At 39.4% G+C, this 18,769-nt stretch overlaps 1 protein-coding gene across 1 annotated transcript; it reads left to right on the top strand.

The window, feature by feature from the left end:
- Positions 1–155: 155 nt before the first annotated feature.
- ky (kyphoscoliosis peptidase) lies at positions 156–11,017 on the top strand. The gene is made up of 7 exons (XM_051647724.1): positions 156–256; positions 487–1,064; positions 1,148–1,262; positions 5,204–5,321; positions 5,405–5,596; positions 6,254–6,444; positions 7,790–11,017. Exons 1-7 carry the CDS (start codon positions 235–237, stop codon positions 9,127–9,129), a joined length of 2,556 nt encoding a protein of 851 aa, XP_051503684.1. The 5' UTR covers positions 156–234; the 3' UTR covers positions 9,130–11,017.
- The last annotated feature ends 7,752 nt before the right edge of the window (positions 11,018–18,769 follow it).

Raw genomic sequence — 18,769 nt, 5'->3', positions numbered from 1 at the left:
GAAATCCTCCATGCCCACATCTGATGTCCTTCTCTCTCACCCTCTCTCTCTCTTGTAGCTTTGAGCTCATTGGTCATCATAAAAAGTCCATGTGTATTTTTAGCCTACTATCCTTTCATAGGGGTGGGCACTGGGAGTTCGAAAATAGATATGCACAGACCTCTACAACAGAAAACAAAACTTGGATGAATCTCCACTACAAACCCTTCTGACAGTGACAGACAGGCCAGAGGTATGAGTTTCACAATAACAAAAGGTAAGTGTTTCCATCTAATTGCATTTTAAATGTGTGTTGGTGTGTTCTAAATTGATAAGCAGTCTGCAAGTTCTTTAAGAGACATTTAAAGGTATCATAAGGACGTTTACTATCTCATCGGATGTTAGTTTCTGGATTTAAAGTGATTTAACGAGCGGGATGATGGAAATAGTGGCTGAGAAGTTTTTTTTTGCATCAACCTAAAACTGATCAACAACAAATCACAACAGATATCAACAACAAAGGCAACCAAACAGAAGAATCTGCAATTCAAACAGGAACCACAGATTCAAACAATGACACAAAGAAACACACCTTTGACTTCAAAGTCAAAAACAGTGTGGAGAAATACGAGATTCAAAATGCATCTGGAAGCCAAATAGTGCAGACCAGAGGGAACACTGAAAACATCAGCCCAGCCAAGAATGACCAAGGAGGTTCACAGTTAGCGGAGCAAAATCATCCAAAGCACTTAACCATTGTACCATTACAAGATGATGTTGTTTCACATAAGTTATTGTTGGAGAATTACCAAGGGAAGTTTTGTGAGGAACAACGGCCGAGCACAAAGCGGCAACTGTCCGCGGAGAGTGCAGCAAAGTCTGTAAGTGTAAGGAAGAGGAGCACTGTGATAAAGAGCCAAGAAGAGATTGTGAAACCCCGCTCACTTGCCAGCCCTGGCACACAGCCTGGGAGACCTTATTTACCTGGAGTCTGCTCCTCTAAGAGGAAACCCAGGAAACTCCTGTTCTCCAGCACTGAGATTTTCAACAAAGTAGACACATACTGTATCAAGAAAGGAAAGGAGGTAAAAGACAAAACCCACACAAAAAACATGTCTTTTTGTGTTCTTATTAAACATAAATTTATGCATGAATATGTGTATTTCAGTTGAGGGAACTGGAAGTATTCTCTGCTCAAAATATTGCTCGTGCAGTCACTGAGGGGGCCAGAAATGATCTGGAGAAACTTAGGGCCATATGGATCTGGCTATGCCATAATATTGGTAATTATACACGCACATTCAGACGTTCATACATGAACTTAAATTACAATTGTGAATATACTGTACATCCTGACGTAAGTTGGCTTAACATCATCACTGCTGAAGTGTTACTTGGCTAGCTGCAATCACAATCACATTGCTAAAAGAGTGACTATGAATAGCTGATATGCTGTTGGCATGACTTGTTCTTCTAATTATGCACTGTGGTAGAAAACATAATATTATCTGTATACAGTGATTGTATGGCTATGCTTGGAATGGGATATTAACTTACTTTTTCATTTACTGTTTAAAAAATTGGCAGTATACAGCATGTATGTCAACTATGAACATTTCAAACAGGATGTTACATTGTTGTCACATGACCTCATCATGTTGCATGTGAATGCCGTCAAGTGATCATTTTAGAAATAAATACAATTCAGTAATGACAACTCTCGGAATAAGGTGTTTCAGTGGATATGATAAGTTGGTAGGTTTGGTCTTGGAGGACTAGATCTGGTACTCTGCTGCTGCAGAGCAAATACGAAAACTTGCTGCTGCTAGAACACAGACATGCTGAGTTGATCATGTAAGACACGTTGCTGCACAATTAAACATCCATAAGATGTGTGGCATCAAGTATGTAGGACATGCTGCTGCTGCTGCACGAAACATACTCAGTACATCAGTACATACTGTACAATTCCTGAGAAGCAGATCTAGTAGAGAGTTTCAGAGAGAACAGAGTCTCTCATAACATGCTGCACTGAAACTGTCTTACTTGCAAACAACTGAGGCAATTTAAATGTGAAACAAAGAAAGAGAACGCAAACCGATTGGCTAACAGATTACATGTTCAAGGGACATATCAGCTTGTGCCATGTAGTTTCCTGACTGAACTTTTATTTTGCATTTTATTTTATTTTTAACAGAGAAAAACACAACACATACACATCGAATCAACATTTAACATTAACCCCCACTAATATCCCTCCACAATCACCAACCCAACGAATACCGCTGTGGTCACCTATAATAATACACACAAAAATCTTTTTAAAAAAAAAAAATATAATAAACATACATGATTAAACTAGACTTCTCTCTTCCCATCCCCACCCCGAGAGTCCCCCAAAAACACTAAAAAAATGTCTCATTTCCTGACAAACAAGTCCCCAAACCCCAGCCTTCTATTTGCTACCTCCTCGAAAGCTACCACCCTCCCCATCTCCTCACACCACTCCGGAAATGATGTCGCTCCGTCTGACTTCCAACCCCTTAAAATAATTTGTCTGCCAATCATGACACTGGTCAGAACCCAATTCTCTATATGTCCATCCCCCAAATTTATGACCACCTCATCACCCAAAATGCAAAGTCTGGGGCAAAGTAAAATTTGAGTGCCCAAAACGTCACACAAACAACTCTGAACCTTTAACCAAAATTCTTGGATCTTAACACACCCCTAAAAGACATGGGTTGTGTCTCCAACTTCTGATTGGCATCGCCAGCAGGTGGGTGTGTCTTTAAAACCAAACCTATATAATCTAGAGGGGGTCCAATAAAATCTATGTCAAATCTTGAATTGCATAAGGTGCACCCTTGCATCTCTAGATGCAGACTTGACGTTTTTTGGACACTTTTGTCCATACCGAGTGCAAATGCGAGATAACGGGGTGTAATTTAACTTCTCTGATTAATTTAATAAAAAGGCTTTGCAATGGCAAAATAGGGGCAAGAACTTCCTGTTCAATACAAAACCAGGGAGGGGCTCTTTCAGGTGGAAGCATCCAATGAGCCAAATGTCTGAGACCGAATGCATAATAATAAAACAAAATCTTGGGTAGGCCTAGCCCACCTTTGTCAATCGGCCTATGTAACTTATTCAAATGTAATCTAGGATGCTTACCATTCCAAATTTAGGACTTCGCTATGCTATCAAATTGTTTAAAATAAGAGAGGGGGACATCAACAGGGAGAGATTGTAGCAGGTAGTTGAATTTTGGAATACAATTCATTTTAATAACATTAACCTTCCCAATCATAGATAAATGTAATGAAGCCCACCTGCCCACATCGCTCAAAAACCTTTTTATTAAGGGGTCAAATTAACTCTAACTAAATCAGACAGATTTGCTGGGAATAAAATGGCCAAATATGTAATGTTTGGGCCACTGGAAGGTGCCCGGCTGGAAAGCCGTTACTGGGCAGTACGACTGTCAGAGCCAAAGCTTCGGATTTAGACCAATTGACTCTGTATCCCGAGAACTTAGAAAAGGAATGTATAATTCTATGGAGGCAAGGCATAGATCTAGTAAGGTCGGAGACGAATAATAAAATACAATTTGCGTAAAGCAAAAACGTATGCGCCATACCTCCTGCCACCACACCTGGAAAATCATCTTCCCTTCTTATCGCGGCTGCAAATGGTTCCAGGGCAAGACAAAACAAAAATGTGGAAAGAGGGCAACCCTGCCGGGTGCCCCTATCCAGAGTAAAATAATCTGAAATTAATAAATTTGTTTGTACCACCACTACCGGGTGTCTATAAAGTAACTTAATCCATCCAATAAAAGTATTCCTGAACCCGTATATTTCCAAAATCTTAAAAAGATAATCCCATTCTACCATATCATACGCCTTTTCGGCATCAAGTGAGATGGCCGCTACCGGATTCTGACCACATAATATTGATAAAATGCCTAATGTTATCAGAAGAGCTATGGCCCCGAATAAACCCCACCTGATCTATATGTATAAGAGATGTCATAACTTTAATTAATCGGTTAGCCAAAATTTTTGACAATATTTTAATGTCTAGCTTGTCAGGGAAAATGGACGATAACTCTTTGTCTTTTTTAAGAATCAGTCTGATCCGGGCTTGTGTCATGGTTGGGGGAAGTTTTCCATTCTTTAATGATTCCGTTTAAACTTCTAGCAAAAGTGGAGTCAGTTCTGTAGCATAAGATTTAAAAAACTCAGCGGAAAAAGCCATCTGGCCCCGGAGCCTTGCCTGTAGGCAAGGCCTTAATTACCTCGCCGAGCTCCTCCAAGGTTATCTCAGAATCAAGATAATTTTTTTGCTCAGTTGTCAGTTTAGGGAGTTCTAATGGTTCCACAAAGTTTCTAAGATGTGGAACTATAGAGATCAAGATATAATTCTTTAAAAGCATTATTAATCTCAATGGCTGAGGTAAAAATTTCACCACCAGCAGATTTCACTGAGGGAATGGTAGAAAAAGACACTCTCTGCTTTATATATCTAGCCAAAAGCTTCCCTGCTTTGTCCCACGACTCAAAGTATGACTGTCTTGCCCTGAATAACCAAAACTCCACCTTCCGTGACAAAATAGTATTATATCTGTATTTCTGTCGGGGCAATTCTCTGAGGCCATCAGATGACATTCGGCGCTTCAGCTCTGCCTCGGCACTTTTAATATTGTCTTCCAACTTATTTTGCATTTTTAATGAAATTTTGAGTAAAAAAAAGTCAAAGTTTGGCAGTCTGATAAAATAATGAGACAAATTACAGATGTTAAAAATCATTGCTGTTCATTCATCACACTGGAAATGGAAGATCAAGTGAAGTGCATTGCATTGTGAGATACAGTATTCTATACAGTATGGTGTAACAGGGTTAAAAATGGGAAAGGAGGAGGCGGGAACCGGCTGAACAGTCAAAGTAATATTTTAATAAGAACTTAAACAAAAAGACACAAACATAAACACACACACGGCAGCTGCATGTGGCTCTCTCTCTCTCTCGAACTGCCGCTTCAGGCTGCATTTATCCCTCTCCTCGGCTGATTAGCCCGATTGGGGACCGGGCGTGTGTAGTCACAGCCCGGCCCTCGTCACGTATGGATACTGTCTACAATATATATACTATATACTGCAAAAATAGTAAATGCAGTATGCTATTTCGAACATAGCCTTTGTGTTTGTGTGTTTCTGTATAGAGTATGATTTGGAGGGATACCTTGGTCTTTCTCAGAAGATTTGCTCTCCTGATGAGGTTATCAGGAAGGGAAAGGGTGTATGTAGTGGATACTCTTGCCTCTGTGTGGAAATGTGCAGGTAACAAGTTGCCACAAATATATACATTACACACACACAAACAGCATGCAAGTAGTATGCACCTCTGAACTCTCTTTCTCTAGGGAGGTGGGCATTGAGTGTGTGGAGGTGAGTGGGTACAGCAAAGGTGTTGGATACCAGGCCGGGCTCAGTTTAGCTGAGAAGCATTCCGATCATGAGTGGAATGCCGTCTTCGTTGGGGGACAGTGGTGGCTGCTTGATGCGTGCTGGGGAGCTGGCACTGTCAACATGGAAACCCAAACATTTATGAAGAGGTCAGGCCTCTGAGAGTGTCAATTATCACACTGTATCAAATAAACCTATATACACAGACAAATACACAGTTAGTAATATTTACATACATTTGTGTATTTGTATATGCTGTGACTTGTAATGAATCCTAGTAGTCAGTTTTTGAGATTTCACACTTAGTTAAATTTCAAATTTTTTGTACATATTAATGATGATTGATTTGATGAATACAAAACAGTATCTGTTTTAATAACTGCTTGTCTATCTGTGTAAATGCTTCAATGTAAATTCACTTTGTCTTCAGTCTTCTGAAACATACTACAAAAAATAATAATAATAATAATAATATTAAATATCAAATATGTCCCTCAGACTCTGAAAGTAAAGAGTGTGTGAATTTTTCATCGACTGTACAAAGCCCATGAATATTTAATGATGCAAACACTGGTTTGTAGCATTCTAGCATTGTTTCACACTACATTCCTTTAGCACTGCAATTCAGGGCTAGTGCTATAAATGCAGGGTAAAATGTTGCTTAACTCCCTTTAAAATTACAAGTGTGAAATGTTGCTTAATCCGGTGTGACAAGTGGCCTAACCCAGAGTTAAATGTGTAATAGCCCAACAGTGAATCTCACATTAAAGACAAAAAGATTTATTATAAATGTCGGTTTGTTTCAGGTATGATGACTTTTATTTCCTGACTGAGCCTAGTGAGTTTATAAACTCACATTTTCCTGATGATCAGACCTGGCAACTACTTACCACACCCATCTCCATGGAAGAATTTGAAATGAGACCCTTGAAGACCTCAGCGTTTTATCAGTTTGGATTGACCCTCACACAACCCACACAGTACAAAACAACCACAGGTGCACACACATATTCACACACAACAGCTTAGTGAAACTTGCTGGATGCTAATACAGCTATAGTTACTAATATTTCTTTAATCAAAACTAGCTATTACCACACAGTTTAAGCATCCATGTTTCTTGTTAACACCCACAAGACACCAAAATGTTGCTATGATTATAACTGTCAACCACTGCAATCTTGGAAAAAACTCTTGTAATCCTGTATATTATATAAAATATCATGAGAATATCGTGATAACGTTAACATAAATATTGTGAGAACTTTAATAATACTGTATATAGAATATCAAAATCCACAAAAGGAGGGAGATTATTTTCTTATTTGGCACCTAAACTATGCAATAGGCTTCCTAGCATTGTTCGGGACTCGGATACAATAATTTATGAGATTCACTACCATATTTAAAGTTCTACTCCTAAAGAAATTAATCATAATTTTGAAACACATGTATAAAATCGTGACCACTCACATGAGATGAAGACTCCAGCCATAATAGTAACCTTATAAAAGCTGTATTACTGTATTCTACATGGTAAGGGTTCCCTCATGGGGGCTGCCATGTTAGTATCACATGACCAGCCAACCACATGACCAGTCACTTAATCTCAGGAACTACTCTGTTATTGGACACTTTCACTTAGTGCTGTGACGATACAATCACACTGTATATTACAATCATACTGTATATTGATATATTGCAATGCTTTTTCTCACAATATTTTATTGATATTTCAGATTCCTGCATCAATATTTTTATTAATCTATATCTGTATTCATATTATGCCAACAGTTCAATAATACAAGAAGCAGGTTGTCTAAATAAATGCAAACTCTGAGAACAGCATTTATTAGTGCGGTAAGAAATGCTTCTATGAGGTACCAGAGAGACTGAAATTTAACTTACACAAATCACTCTTTCTCTTACGGACATGCTGGGTCTCTCTCATGCGTTAGGCGCAGTTTCAATCTCAATTTAATTATAATACTGTCATGTATTGCAATATATTAAATCATGACAAATGTATTGCGATTTTATTGTGGATGGGTGGCAATACATAGCCCTATTTTCACTCATGGATGAAATGAATCATGGCTGATTGTGAATATGAAACTACTACAATGGCATTGGTAACCCACAAACTATTGCGTTTGAATGATGCTGCATCCATGCTACTAGGTGTCAGTGTAAGTCCAAGACGACATGCATTAAAAAATTACTGAGTGCATCTTTAAATGTGTGTCACTCCCAAAATGTTGCAATGTGTTTGTTGCCAATGTTAATGCAGACACAATATCACTGTAACATTTTGTAAATGTGTCACAATTTGTTCTTCACAGATAACGGGGAGGCACTTGTGTCCATGAGCTCCTCCAGACCATTGACCTTTTCATACGAAATGAGGCAGCGGGATCCTCAGACAGGGGCTCCAAAGCAGGAGGAGCTCGACAGCTCCTGTGGTGTCCTGTCAGTGACACGTTATGGGATGAAGCTGCGATTACTCCCCCCGGAACCTGGAGCCTACGAGATTAAGCTATTTGCCCAGCGAGAGAGTGAACCTGGTGCTCTGCGGTGGGTTTGTTCACTGGAGCTAGAGTGTACAAGCATCCAACAGAGGCAGACCCTGCCTGATAACCCCTACCAGAGCTGGGGCTTAGTAGCCGGGACATCGGCACTAGGCATCAAGAGCTGCAGTGTCCAAGGAGAAGAAGCTTTGGAAGTGGGTGACGGTGGGGAGTGCAAGGTGATCCTACTCACATCACGACCTCTGATGATGGTGTGTGAGCTCATTCACCATGAGCTCAGCACTGCTGTGGCCAGGCGCTGCCTTGCATTGCAAACAGCAGCAGACCAGCTGGTGTGCAATGTCATGTGCCCATACAAAGGATTTTACCGTCTTTCTATGTTCGCGCGGGATTACGACAGTGAAGGTGGAACTTTTCAAAATGTCGGGAACTATATGCTGCATTGTCGGACCCAAGTGTTAAATCCCAATGCACTGTATCCCGCTGACCTGGGCCTGTGGTGTGGTCCCGGGATGCGTACTCAAGAAGCTGGACTATCCCACTTTAGCCATACGGGGGCGATAGTGAATGCACCACAGGGCCGCTGCAACATCACCTTCCACTGTGACTCACCAGACCTGCAAATACATGCAGCTCTCTATGCAGAGAATCCAGGTGCTGAGCTGCACAGGGAAGCCCATTTTCCTCTATCCCGATATGTACTTCTGACATTTACAGACACTAAGGTAACCGTGAGTGTGTGCACACCTAGTGCCGGAGTCTATCGTCTTGGTCTTTATGGACGCAAATCACCTCAACAAGACTATATGCTGCTGTGTGATTACATTATCAGGAATGTGTGTGATAGGCTTGAAGATCCATTCCCTTTTGTGTATTCAGCATGGGGAAAAGGGTGTGTGTTGTTGGAGCCACGTTCAGGTGTGCTGGCTCCGCAAAGCATGGTGAGTTTCCGTGTCCGGGTACCAGGTGCCCAAAGAGTGTGTGTTGTTGGGGAGAAACGAACGGATCTAAAAATGAATAAGAGCAGAGTTTGGGAAGGTGAAGCTCTCACTGGAAACGCCACGCAACTTAAGCTTGCCACTGTCACCAAAGAAACCAATGATATGCATGTTCTCATGATATTTGATGTCATTAACCTGAAGAATGAATTGTGAATTGACATCTGTGAAGAGGACAATGTCTACATTCATACTGCAGTTGAATGTGGCCCAAATCTTTTTTTCTTTTTCTTTTTCTTTTTTTTTTGCTGACATGTGACACAGATCTTTTGGATGACAGTGTGAACTGCAAATATCGCATTTAATCTGACATTTTCAATCCTGATCTGGACCACATTCATACTGTAAGTGGAAATGTGTCAGATACATATCTGACTTGAATTCAGTGTGATCAGTCAGGTTGTAATTAATGCAATTATTTTGACAATCTAACTATATCATTAGTATTACTCTGCCTGGCCAAAAAAGAAAAACAAGTCACATACTCTAATATTTCATTGGACCTCCTTTAGCTTTGATTATGACGTGCATTCATTGTGGCATTGTTTAAAAAAACTTATGCAACGTCACATCATTTATTTCCATCCAGAGTTGCATACATTTTTGGCCGAGATCTTGTATTGATGACGGGAGAGTCAAACCACTTTGTAAAGGCTTCTCCAGCACATCCCAAAGACTTTCAATGGGGTTAAGGTCAGGACTCTGGCCAATTCATGTGTGAAAATTATTCCTCATGCTCCATGAACCACTCTTTTACAATTTGAGCCTGATGAATCTTGGCTTTGTCATCCTGGAATATGCCTGTGCCGTCAGGGAAGAAAAAATCCATTGATGGGATAACCTGGTCATTCAATACATTCAGGTAGTCAGTTGACTTTATTTTATTGTCGTGTAACGTTGCTGAGCATAGACCTGACCAACTGAAGCAACCCCAGATCATAACACTACCTCCAGAATGCACACTATGCATGATGGGTGCATCGATTCATGTGCTTCCCTTCTTACCCTGACGCGCCCATCGCTTTGGAATAGGGTAAATCTGGACTCAGACCACATTACCTTTTTACATCGCTTCACAGTCCAATCTTTATGCTCCCTAGCAAACTGAAGTAGTTTTTTCCAATTAGCCTCACTAACAAGTGGCTTTCTTGTGGCCACACAGCTGTTTAGTCCCAATCCTGTAAATTCTTATCACATTGTGCATGTGGAAATGCTCTTACTTTCACTATTAAACATTGCCGTGAGTCCTGCTGTCGATTTTTTACGATGTGACTTCAAGCATTTTAGTGATCTCCAATCACGATCATTCAAGATTTTTTTCTGACCACATTTTTTCTGCGAAGCTGACAGTTCACCACTATCCTTCCAGGTTTTAATAATGTGTTGGACAGTTCTTAACCCAGTTCCATTGATTTCAGCAATCTCCTTAGTGATCTAAATCTCTTTGCTTGATGCAGGTCAATAATTCGCCCCTTCTAAAACACACTAACATCTTTTCTACAACCACCGGATACATCTTCCGACATGGTTGTTTAAGAAATTAGAAGATACAGACTGTATCAGTTAGGGTTCAAAGAAGTGTTGCCAGCTGAAACCTATGAATCACTGCAATAATGATCCAATCTTAGGCTCTTAAGTATCTGCTTATTTAAATCCAAACTGTGATTTTTTTGTTTGTTTTTTTTTTTTTGGCCAGGCAGTGTATATAGGGGCAAAACTATATTTGTTTCAAATATATATTTATGTACATTATGTCTCAAATATTTTCTATAGAGTGCAACTATGCCCGCCCTCTTTTTTTCCCGTAAATTTATTCCATAGGGATTTCGTAAAATCCTTCATAACAGAGTTCTAATCCAGAACCAGGCTGTTGTGCTCTATTATCAAGACTTGAGGTCTAGTTTCATATAATAACAAAACATGATATCATGAAGTTTGCTGATGATGTTATAATGAACATGCCAGGGAAGGGTGTTTAATGTTTGCAAGCCAATTAAGACCGGTATCTCTTTTCATCTACATTTAAAAAGTCATATGAACAGCCTCACACAAAAAAAAAAAAAAAAATATATATATATATATATATATATATATATATATATATATATATATATATTTTTTTTTTTTTTTTTTTTTTTTTTTTTTGAGTAGAAAATTGGAAATGTGAACATGCTGTGTGAACGTAGCCTAAAATAATGGGTAAACTAGAGCAAAAGCATTATTTAATAGTTATTAAAGCATTATTTAATAAAAGCATTAGATGTAATAGTGTTGACTCATGTTTTTGAAATATGCTGTTTTTTTAATTACATTAATCTCAGTGTATGTAAAGTGTGAATTTGAAATTTGTGTAGTGGCACAAAGAGCCTATATCATTGCCTGCTCTTAGACACTGAAAGTGTTAGGGACATGATTAAAGTGACTACCAGATTAAAGGGCACTCTGACCTGTATGTGTCTGACAGCAGGGGCAATTATTGTCCATTTTATACAGCAGTCCCCTTGAGTGATCAAACGGGCAGAGAGGAAAAAACAACTGCCACTTTAAAATACAAAAACTTGTGCAGCTTTACTACACATGAACATTTCTTCAAAATACTATGATAGCTTTTAAGACAAATTATATATATTTATTGCTCTAGCCTAGAGAGATGGTTTGATATACATTCTGCTGACATTTCAAAAACAGACTGGCTGGAATTGCTCATAACCTGTGTTAAAATCTCTACCATGGGGAGCCGTGGGGGACTAGCAGGCCTGTGTAATGTTTACATGATGCAGTCATAACCAGTGCATCAGAAACGGAACCTTAAACTTGTCCCACTGGGCAGAGAGAAACAGTGTCTGCTATGTATGCAAAGGGTGGGTAGCATCTCCAGGGAGAGATAAAGTGAGCTTGATGTAAGTTGAAAGAAATGTGGGTATTGTATCCGTATCTGCAAGAGGGTGTGTATTGTGTTCGGACCCACGGTGGAGCCAAGTACATGTTGAATTAATGGCCGAGGATGTGTTTTGCCAAGCATGTGTACAGAAGATGCCTGTGGTGAGTTTACAAACTCTTAGTGGCCAATATAAGAGAATTTTGGATATGAATTTTAAGGTAGGCTGGGCAGGGACCCAAAGTGAAGGCCAGGAAAAGGAAGTATATGGTAGGCCTGAATTTGACACACAAAACAGTATTCTATTACATATTTGAGAAACACATACTAAATACTCTTTCTAATATTCATTTGGTATCTCACTATGGGAATCGCACAACAACATCACGTCTTACAGTTGATAGACCAATCACAGCAGTGATAAGGGAGTCCCACCTCTCTCATGTAAGTAACTGCCATAGATCCCTTAATTGTCGTTCTCTGTGAAGCTTATTGGAAGCTTCTCAGTAGGGCTTGCAGGGGAGTGGTCGCTAAACTGTTCATTAGAAGAGCCATCAGGTACGTCGCAGAACGCGACTGTTCTTCTGAGAGCATATTTTTTGTAAGGGTGAATATTCCTTCTGCTGTTCCTTTTGTTACATAAAGCCATCATAGATTTATACTCTCCAACACATTGTGGTGGTGTGATGGATCGGCCTGTCTAGTAACATTTTAGGAGATTAATACTAAACCAATTGTCACGACATGGTGAGCTTGATAAGTGTATTAAGTTCGAGTCTCTCAGGGACGTGCTTACCTAACAGAAGGGTGAAAAGAAAAATGACACTGAAATATTTAAATATAATTGTTAATATAAACTACTGTTTTCGTTCAAATTCGTCATCTTTCATCTCAGTTGAGCAGCACAGACAGTTATTCATTTATTCGCTTTGGCGCCACCCTCAGGTTTAAGCACTTTATGTTATGCTTTCTCTGATTCAAAGCAATGTTTACCGCCCTTTCATTCAACACTGTACATTCATTCAAATGGAAGCATGCCCGCTACAAATGGCCAAGGTAAGCATGCTTACCAAAATGAGTAAGCCAATCAGAAGCTCCTTCCTTCAGTCATGCTATCTGATTGGCGAGATTTTAGTTGTGTCAATACGTTCAAGTTCACGTAACTAATGCGTTATTAAGCGGCAAAATGGATATCCGCAGTGTACACATCGAAGACCTATGCAAATTTGGCAAAGGTAATTTGAATTAAAAATCGAAAAAGAGAGGCTATCAAAACTTGAACAAGCAGGTGACTTTTACAACAAAGTGACAGAGATGTTCATTAGCAAGGAGAGACACATGGATTGTGTGTTCAAGTAAAGGTAAATATATTTATAAAAATCTGTGTTATTGATGCTAGGTTATAGATACTAGGTCATTGTTTCTGATTATTCTGAGGATATGAAGTGGTAATCTGGCAATCATGTCCTTCTTGTGTTATATCTGTTTTATAGTTCTAACGAATGTAGACTGCTGTCTACGTTATTTGCCTTGTGCATTCAGGTTAAGATTGTTGTCATTGGTGGTCAGATTAGTTAATTGCCGCTGTCCATTCCAGTGGTTCTGAACTGTCGGAAGAGTAATGTGTGAGGCCTATGAAAACTAGTAACTGGCAATCTTTTCTTTTTCTTTTTGCTGTATGTCAAAACAAGCTCTTCTGACCTTATGGTTCATTGTATGGTTTAATGGACATAAACATGCTCGGCTCAAGATATGACAATCTTTAATTTTTGGTCATGAAGTTCGCCACTGTGACAATTGTTTCCATTGACTGGTGGGTTCTAAGGCAACAATTTACGTCTATAACATATCAGCGACATTAAACTCACCCGTATAACGTATTTTGGGCACAGCGTTTAGTAATGTGTATTAAAAATCTTTGATGCTTGCTCAGTCTCAAATCCCACGGCACGTGCCTGGAGTCTCTCTTATGGCAACTGCGAGCTCTTCAAGTGGTATCGCCTGTCCCCCAACCTCAGGAATGCCGCAGCTGGGGCGATCTGATTATCAAGTTTCTTGTGATCCGCTTGCCCTCTTTGAATCAGCCCCTTCGGCTGGAGAAAGAGAGGAGGAGGATGATGACGATCGTCTTCTCCCAGCTAATCCTCCTTCCCAACCGGACAGCGCATTAGATGAGTCCCCCTTTCCTATTCAGGGAAAACTGGATCTTCTTAAAATGTGTAGATTGGCAGCGGACAAGCTCTCATTTGACTGGCCATCACAGCTGACGGGCCAGGGTACAGAGAGAGATTTGAACGACGGTAAACGACTGCTGTCTCCTGCTGCTCCAGTGAAGCAGCTCATTCCAGTTGTCCCAGCGTGCATGGTGGAGATGTGCCACTTCTGGGACAAGCCGTTTTCACATAGAGTGCCTATCAACGGTTTCTCCAGGCTGGATGTGCACAATATGGAGGATCTGGTAATGTCCAACCCCAACCCCCCACTTAACGGCACTTTGCTCCTCAAAGCATATCAAGCTGACCTGATGAAGGAGATGGGGAGGCAAATTGATGCAGGGGCGCCAGACATGGCATTGTGGGAAGAGACCTACGCCATTGTGGATATCAACCTGCGCACTTTGAGGGGCAGTCCAGAGCTGCAGCCGCAGCATGGGTCTCGCTGTGGTGGGAAAATGGGTTCTTTGGCTGGGTCTGTCTTGCCTGTCTACGAGGGAGAAGACAGACTTCCTAAATGCCCTGGTGGAGCCAAAAGCCCATTTCAAGGCTACAGTTCTCAATGCGCTAGCAGTGTGACTTGAGATAAAAGGATGGGGAGGCTTTTGAAACCTGCCTTCCCCGGAAGTTCACTGTTCAAGCCCCTCAGCCAGTGTGTTCTGGGTTTCCAATCCATCTCAGAGGTGGGCAGTCTGGGTTTAGAACCCAAACTAGGCCTCTTCTCTCCAGCAGTTGGTACAGGGTGGAGCACAGCCAAAACAGCCACAGCCAAGAGGCAAGGCTTCTTTTGCGGCAGCCAAACATCACCCGTCTAACCCTCAAGGGAGCAAGAAAAGATGGACTACCTAACCAGTGGTCCAGTTCAGGACATGGAGTGGGTAAACAGCACTTGTGGAGTCCCTGTGGCACCCCTTCCTCCAGAAGAGAGTTCCCCACCCCCTCCAGCCAAGAGGACTCAGACAGGGAGTCAAATACTAAGTTTAGTGCCACACAGTTCCTGCACAGAGTGGATTTTAATGGGAGTGTTGGACTAGTTTCCACAGTGCCAGTTTGTCTCTCCCCTCTCCACCTACGGGGTCAGAAAAGAGAGAGGAGGATGGTTTGCACAAAAGCATGTGTGACAAAAAATAAAGAACTTCTTTGTGTATCCAGGTAGTAGTCTGAGTGCATGCAATGTGTGAAAATAAACACGAAAACTTAATGAAAAATAATATCTAATTCAGATCTGTAATATTCTGCTCTGTCACGGCAGCAAGTGGAGATAGATACGAGAGCACTAGAATTGCACTCGGAGAGCCGGAGTTTCAAATTAAATGAATAGCTGTCTGGTGCCCTCACGGAAAATAATATACATGGGTCTCAAGTTCAACTCCGTATTGTGCGATTCTGTCAGAGAAGCGCATTGGATCGATTTCGTGTTTGTCTGTCCCTTTTTCAGAGAGGGAAACAAGTCCAGTTAGGCCCTTTCCCACTGCAGGAACTAGAGCCCATCTTAGGTACTCTTACTCAAAACTACTTTTTTTTTTTTGTCAAGTGTATTTATTGATATTTTCAAGTCTTTTAACAGAAAAAAAATACAAAATATTATAAATTACAAAAACTTTATCCAAAGGCACACATAGAGCATTCAGATGAAATAGAACAAAGGCAATGCTATGTTATATATTAGCAGATACAAATAATTAAAAAATAATAATAAACAAAATTCACAAGTAGGTCACTCCAAGGCTTCAGCAAAATGATTCAATACTCTCTACAAATTCAATAAACGACCACCAAATCATCTGAAAATCTGAATATTTCCCTTTTCTCACAAAAGTGAGCTTTTCCATAGCCAGAGAAAGCAACAAACATTCAATCCAACACTGAACATTAGGTCTATAAAATAACTTCCAGAACTTGGCTAGTGTATGTCTGGCTTGCAGTAAAGAAAAAGTAATCACTTTTTTAACTGTCTTATGGAAGTCACAATCTACCGTGTAGAGTCAAAAATACACAGCTTAGGACACATTTGTAGCCTAACATTGAAGGCAACGGACAAAACATCCATTACTTTCCTCCAGAAATCTTTTACAATAGGGCAAGCCCATAGACAGTGAAAAAGAAAGCTTTTATGTATCCCACATTTAATACACAAATCAGGTATACTAGCATTGAAATTATGTAATAAAGATGGTGTGATGTACATCCTCGTTATCCACTTATATTGGAGTAATCTAAAATGTGAGTTAATTGTTTTCATTTGAGCTTTTAGACAAATGATCTTCCATTTATCCTCTGTGATTTCCTCATTTATATCTTCACACCAAGCTTGTATTTTATCGTGTGAAGACTCCTGAGATCCTGCAACAATAATTTGATATAACTGGGAAATCAGATCTCCTCCATTATTATATTTTAAACATTCTTTTCAAGAGTGATAAGTTCAGGTTGGAGGATAGATTTTTGTGTTTAAATATTAAGCTCCTAATCTGTAAATACTTAAAGAAATGCTTTGATTGTATATTAAAATTTTGCTTTAGGTCTTCAAAAAACAAAAGGTTCTCATTACTATATAAATCCACTATTTTGCTAACCCCTTTATCAGCTCAGCTCTTAAAGCCCATATCTTAAGCACCTGGCCTAAAGGGGCAGTTTCCCCATATAGGGAAAAAAAACTGGGATAATTTAGGAGAGTCACATAGAAATTTTTATACCTCATGCCACACTACTAGAGTGTTTCTTACAAAATGATTAGTTGTGGATTTTTTAAGACTGTCAGGATTTGTAGAATATAAATATAACTTCAGTGGTAATGGAGTGGTGTTAAAGTTCACAATTCTCAGCCAAGGGAAAGGTGGTTCAGATGAGAACCAAAAACAGGCTGTCCAGAGCTGTGCTGCCCAGTAATACCATTGGAGATATCATAGGGCAGTAATAGCAGGGTTAAACAAAGCCTTGAGTGTCTATTATTCCAAATATAATGACAAAACAACATATTCATTCTGGTAAAGAAATTTTTTGGAGGTTCTAGTGGAATGGTTGAAAGAGGTAGAGGAACTTGGGAAGTATGTTCATTTTAAGAATGTTAATACGGCCGATCATAGAAATAGGTAAGGCAGTCCATCTGTTAATAGATTTTACTACTGAAGATATCAGAATAATTAGTGGAAACTAAGTTTTCTATATCTGTTGTAAATGTAATACCAAGATATGTAAAGTAATCTTGAACATTTCTGAACCTAATGATGCTATGTGGATTTAACCTTTCAGACTGCTCAAGGAAGAGGATAAAAGATTTGGACTCATTAATTTTATAGCCTGAAAAAGTACCATATGCTCTTATTAGGTCCAATAAATTAGGAATTTTATTCTCAAAGTCAATGATAGTAATGCCTGCTACTTTCACTGTCTCTAATTGCTATAGCTAAAACAAACAGTAACGGTGACAAGGGGCAGCCTTGTCTTGTGCCTCTTGAGAGATGGAAAGGTTGAGAAATCAAGTTATTAGTTAATACCGAAGCCATGGGATTTCTGTATAATATTTTGATCCAATTACAAAAATAGCTACCAAATCTGAAACGTTGTAAGACTTCAAAAAGTTAACTGTGTTCAATTCTGTCAAACAATTTTTGTGCATTGAGAAAATAACTGCAGCATCAGGGAGATCCTTTTTTATATGAATGATATTCAAGACTCTATATTGTGAAAACCTTGGCATCCTTTCACGAAGCCAGTTTGATCAAAGGCAAGTAGAGAGGGTAGATAATTTTTAAGCCTTCTTGCAAATAACTTTGCAATAGTTTTTTCATCTGAATTAAGGAAATAGGCCTGAATGATTCACACTTTGTAGATGACTTCCCTGGTTTTAAAAACAGAATGAGAGCCTCCCGCAGCGAGGGAGGTATTTGACCAGTTTCAACAGATTCTTCAAACTTATCTATATGTTTATATATAAATGTTTATATATGTCAATAGGGATGCCGTCAGGGCCAGAGGATTTCCCTGATTTCATATGAAGGATGGCATCCGATAGCTCTAATTTAGTAATCGTATGTTCAAGCTCAACTTTAGTAATTTTGTCTACGACGGGAATATTTAAGTGGTCTAAAAAAGTATTAGGGTTTTCTGTCATTACAGGATTTTCTGAAGTGTATAATTGACAATAATAAGTTTGAAAAAGATGATTAATTTCTTGCAAATTTCTTATCTTTATCCCTTCATTATTTTCATTTGCTGTAATAGATCTTTCATTTTGCAATGTTTGAATACGCCAAGCCTATCCTTCTGCAGCTTTATCACCCTGATCATAATATATCTGCTTTAGTCTTGTTAAGCTAATAATGGCCTTATAAACTGACAATTCATTATATTCCACTCAAAGGACTGCAAGTTTATGTCTGTTTTCAACTGTGTCATTCAAACCAATTTTGTCTTCACAATTCTTAATATCTTTTTCAAATTTTAACAATTTAAATTTGTTAGACCTGTTACTTGTGTATCATTTGTTCCCGTATAAAGGCTTTGAAACCTTCCCACCTACTTGAGGCCGAGGTCTGATTCAGGTTAATCTGAAAGTAGGTATCAGTATTATAATAATAATATCTGTGAAATGAAATCAGAGCCTTATGAAAAAGAGCAGTGCATAACTTGTCCGAGAACGCTCACACGAGCCCGGACAGTAAGCAAAACCCCCTAAAACTAACTTTTTTGTTTGTTTGTTTTA

The sequence above is a fragment of the Myxocyprinus asiaticus genome, chromosome 21 (assembly GCF_019703515.2).
Source record: "Myxocyprinus asiaticus isolate MX2 ecotype Aquarium Trade chromosome 21, UBuf_Myxa_2, whole genome shotgun sequence".
NCBI lineage: Eukaryota > Metazoa > Chordata > Actinopteri > Cypriniformes > Catostomidae > Myxocyprinus > Myxocyprinus asiaticus.
The sequence above is the reverse complement of the archived record's forward strand: the minus strand, read 5'-3'. Positions and strand labels throughout refer to the sequence as shown.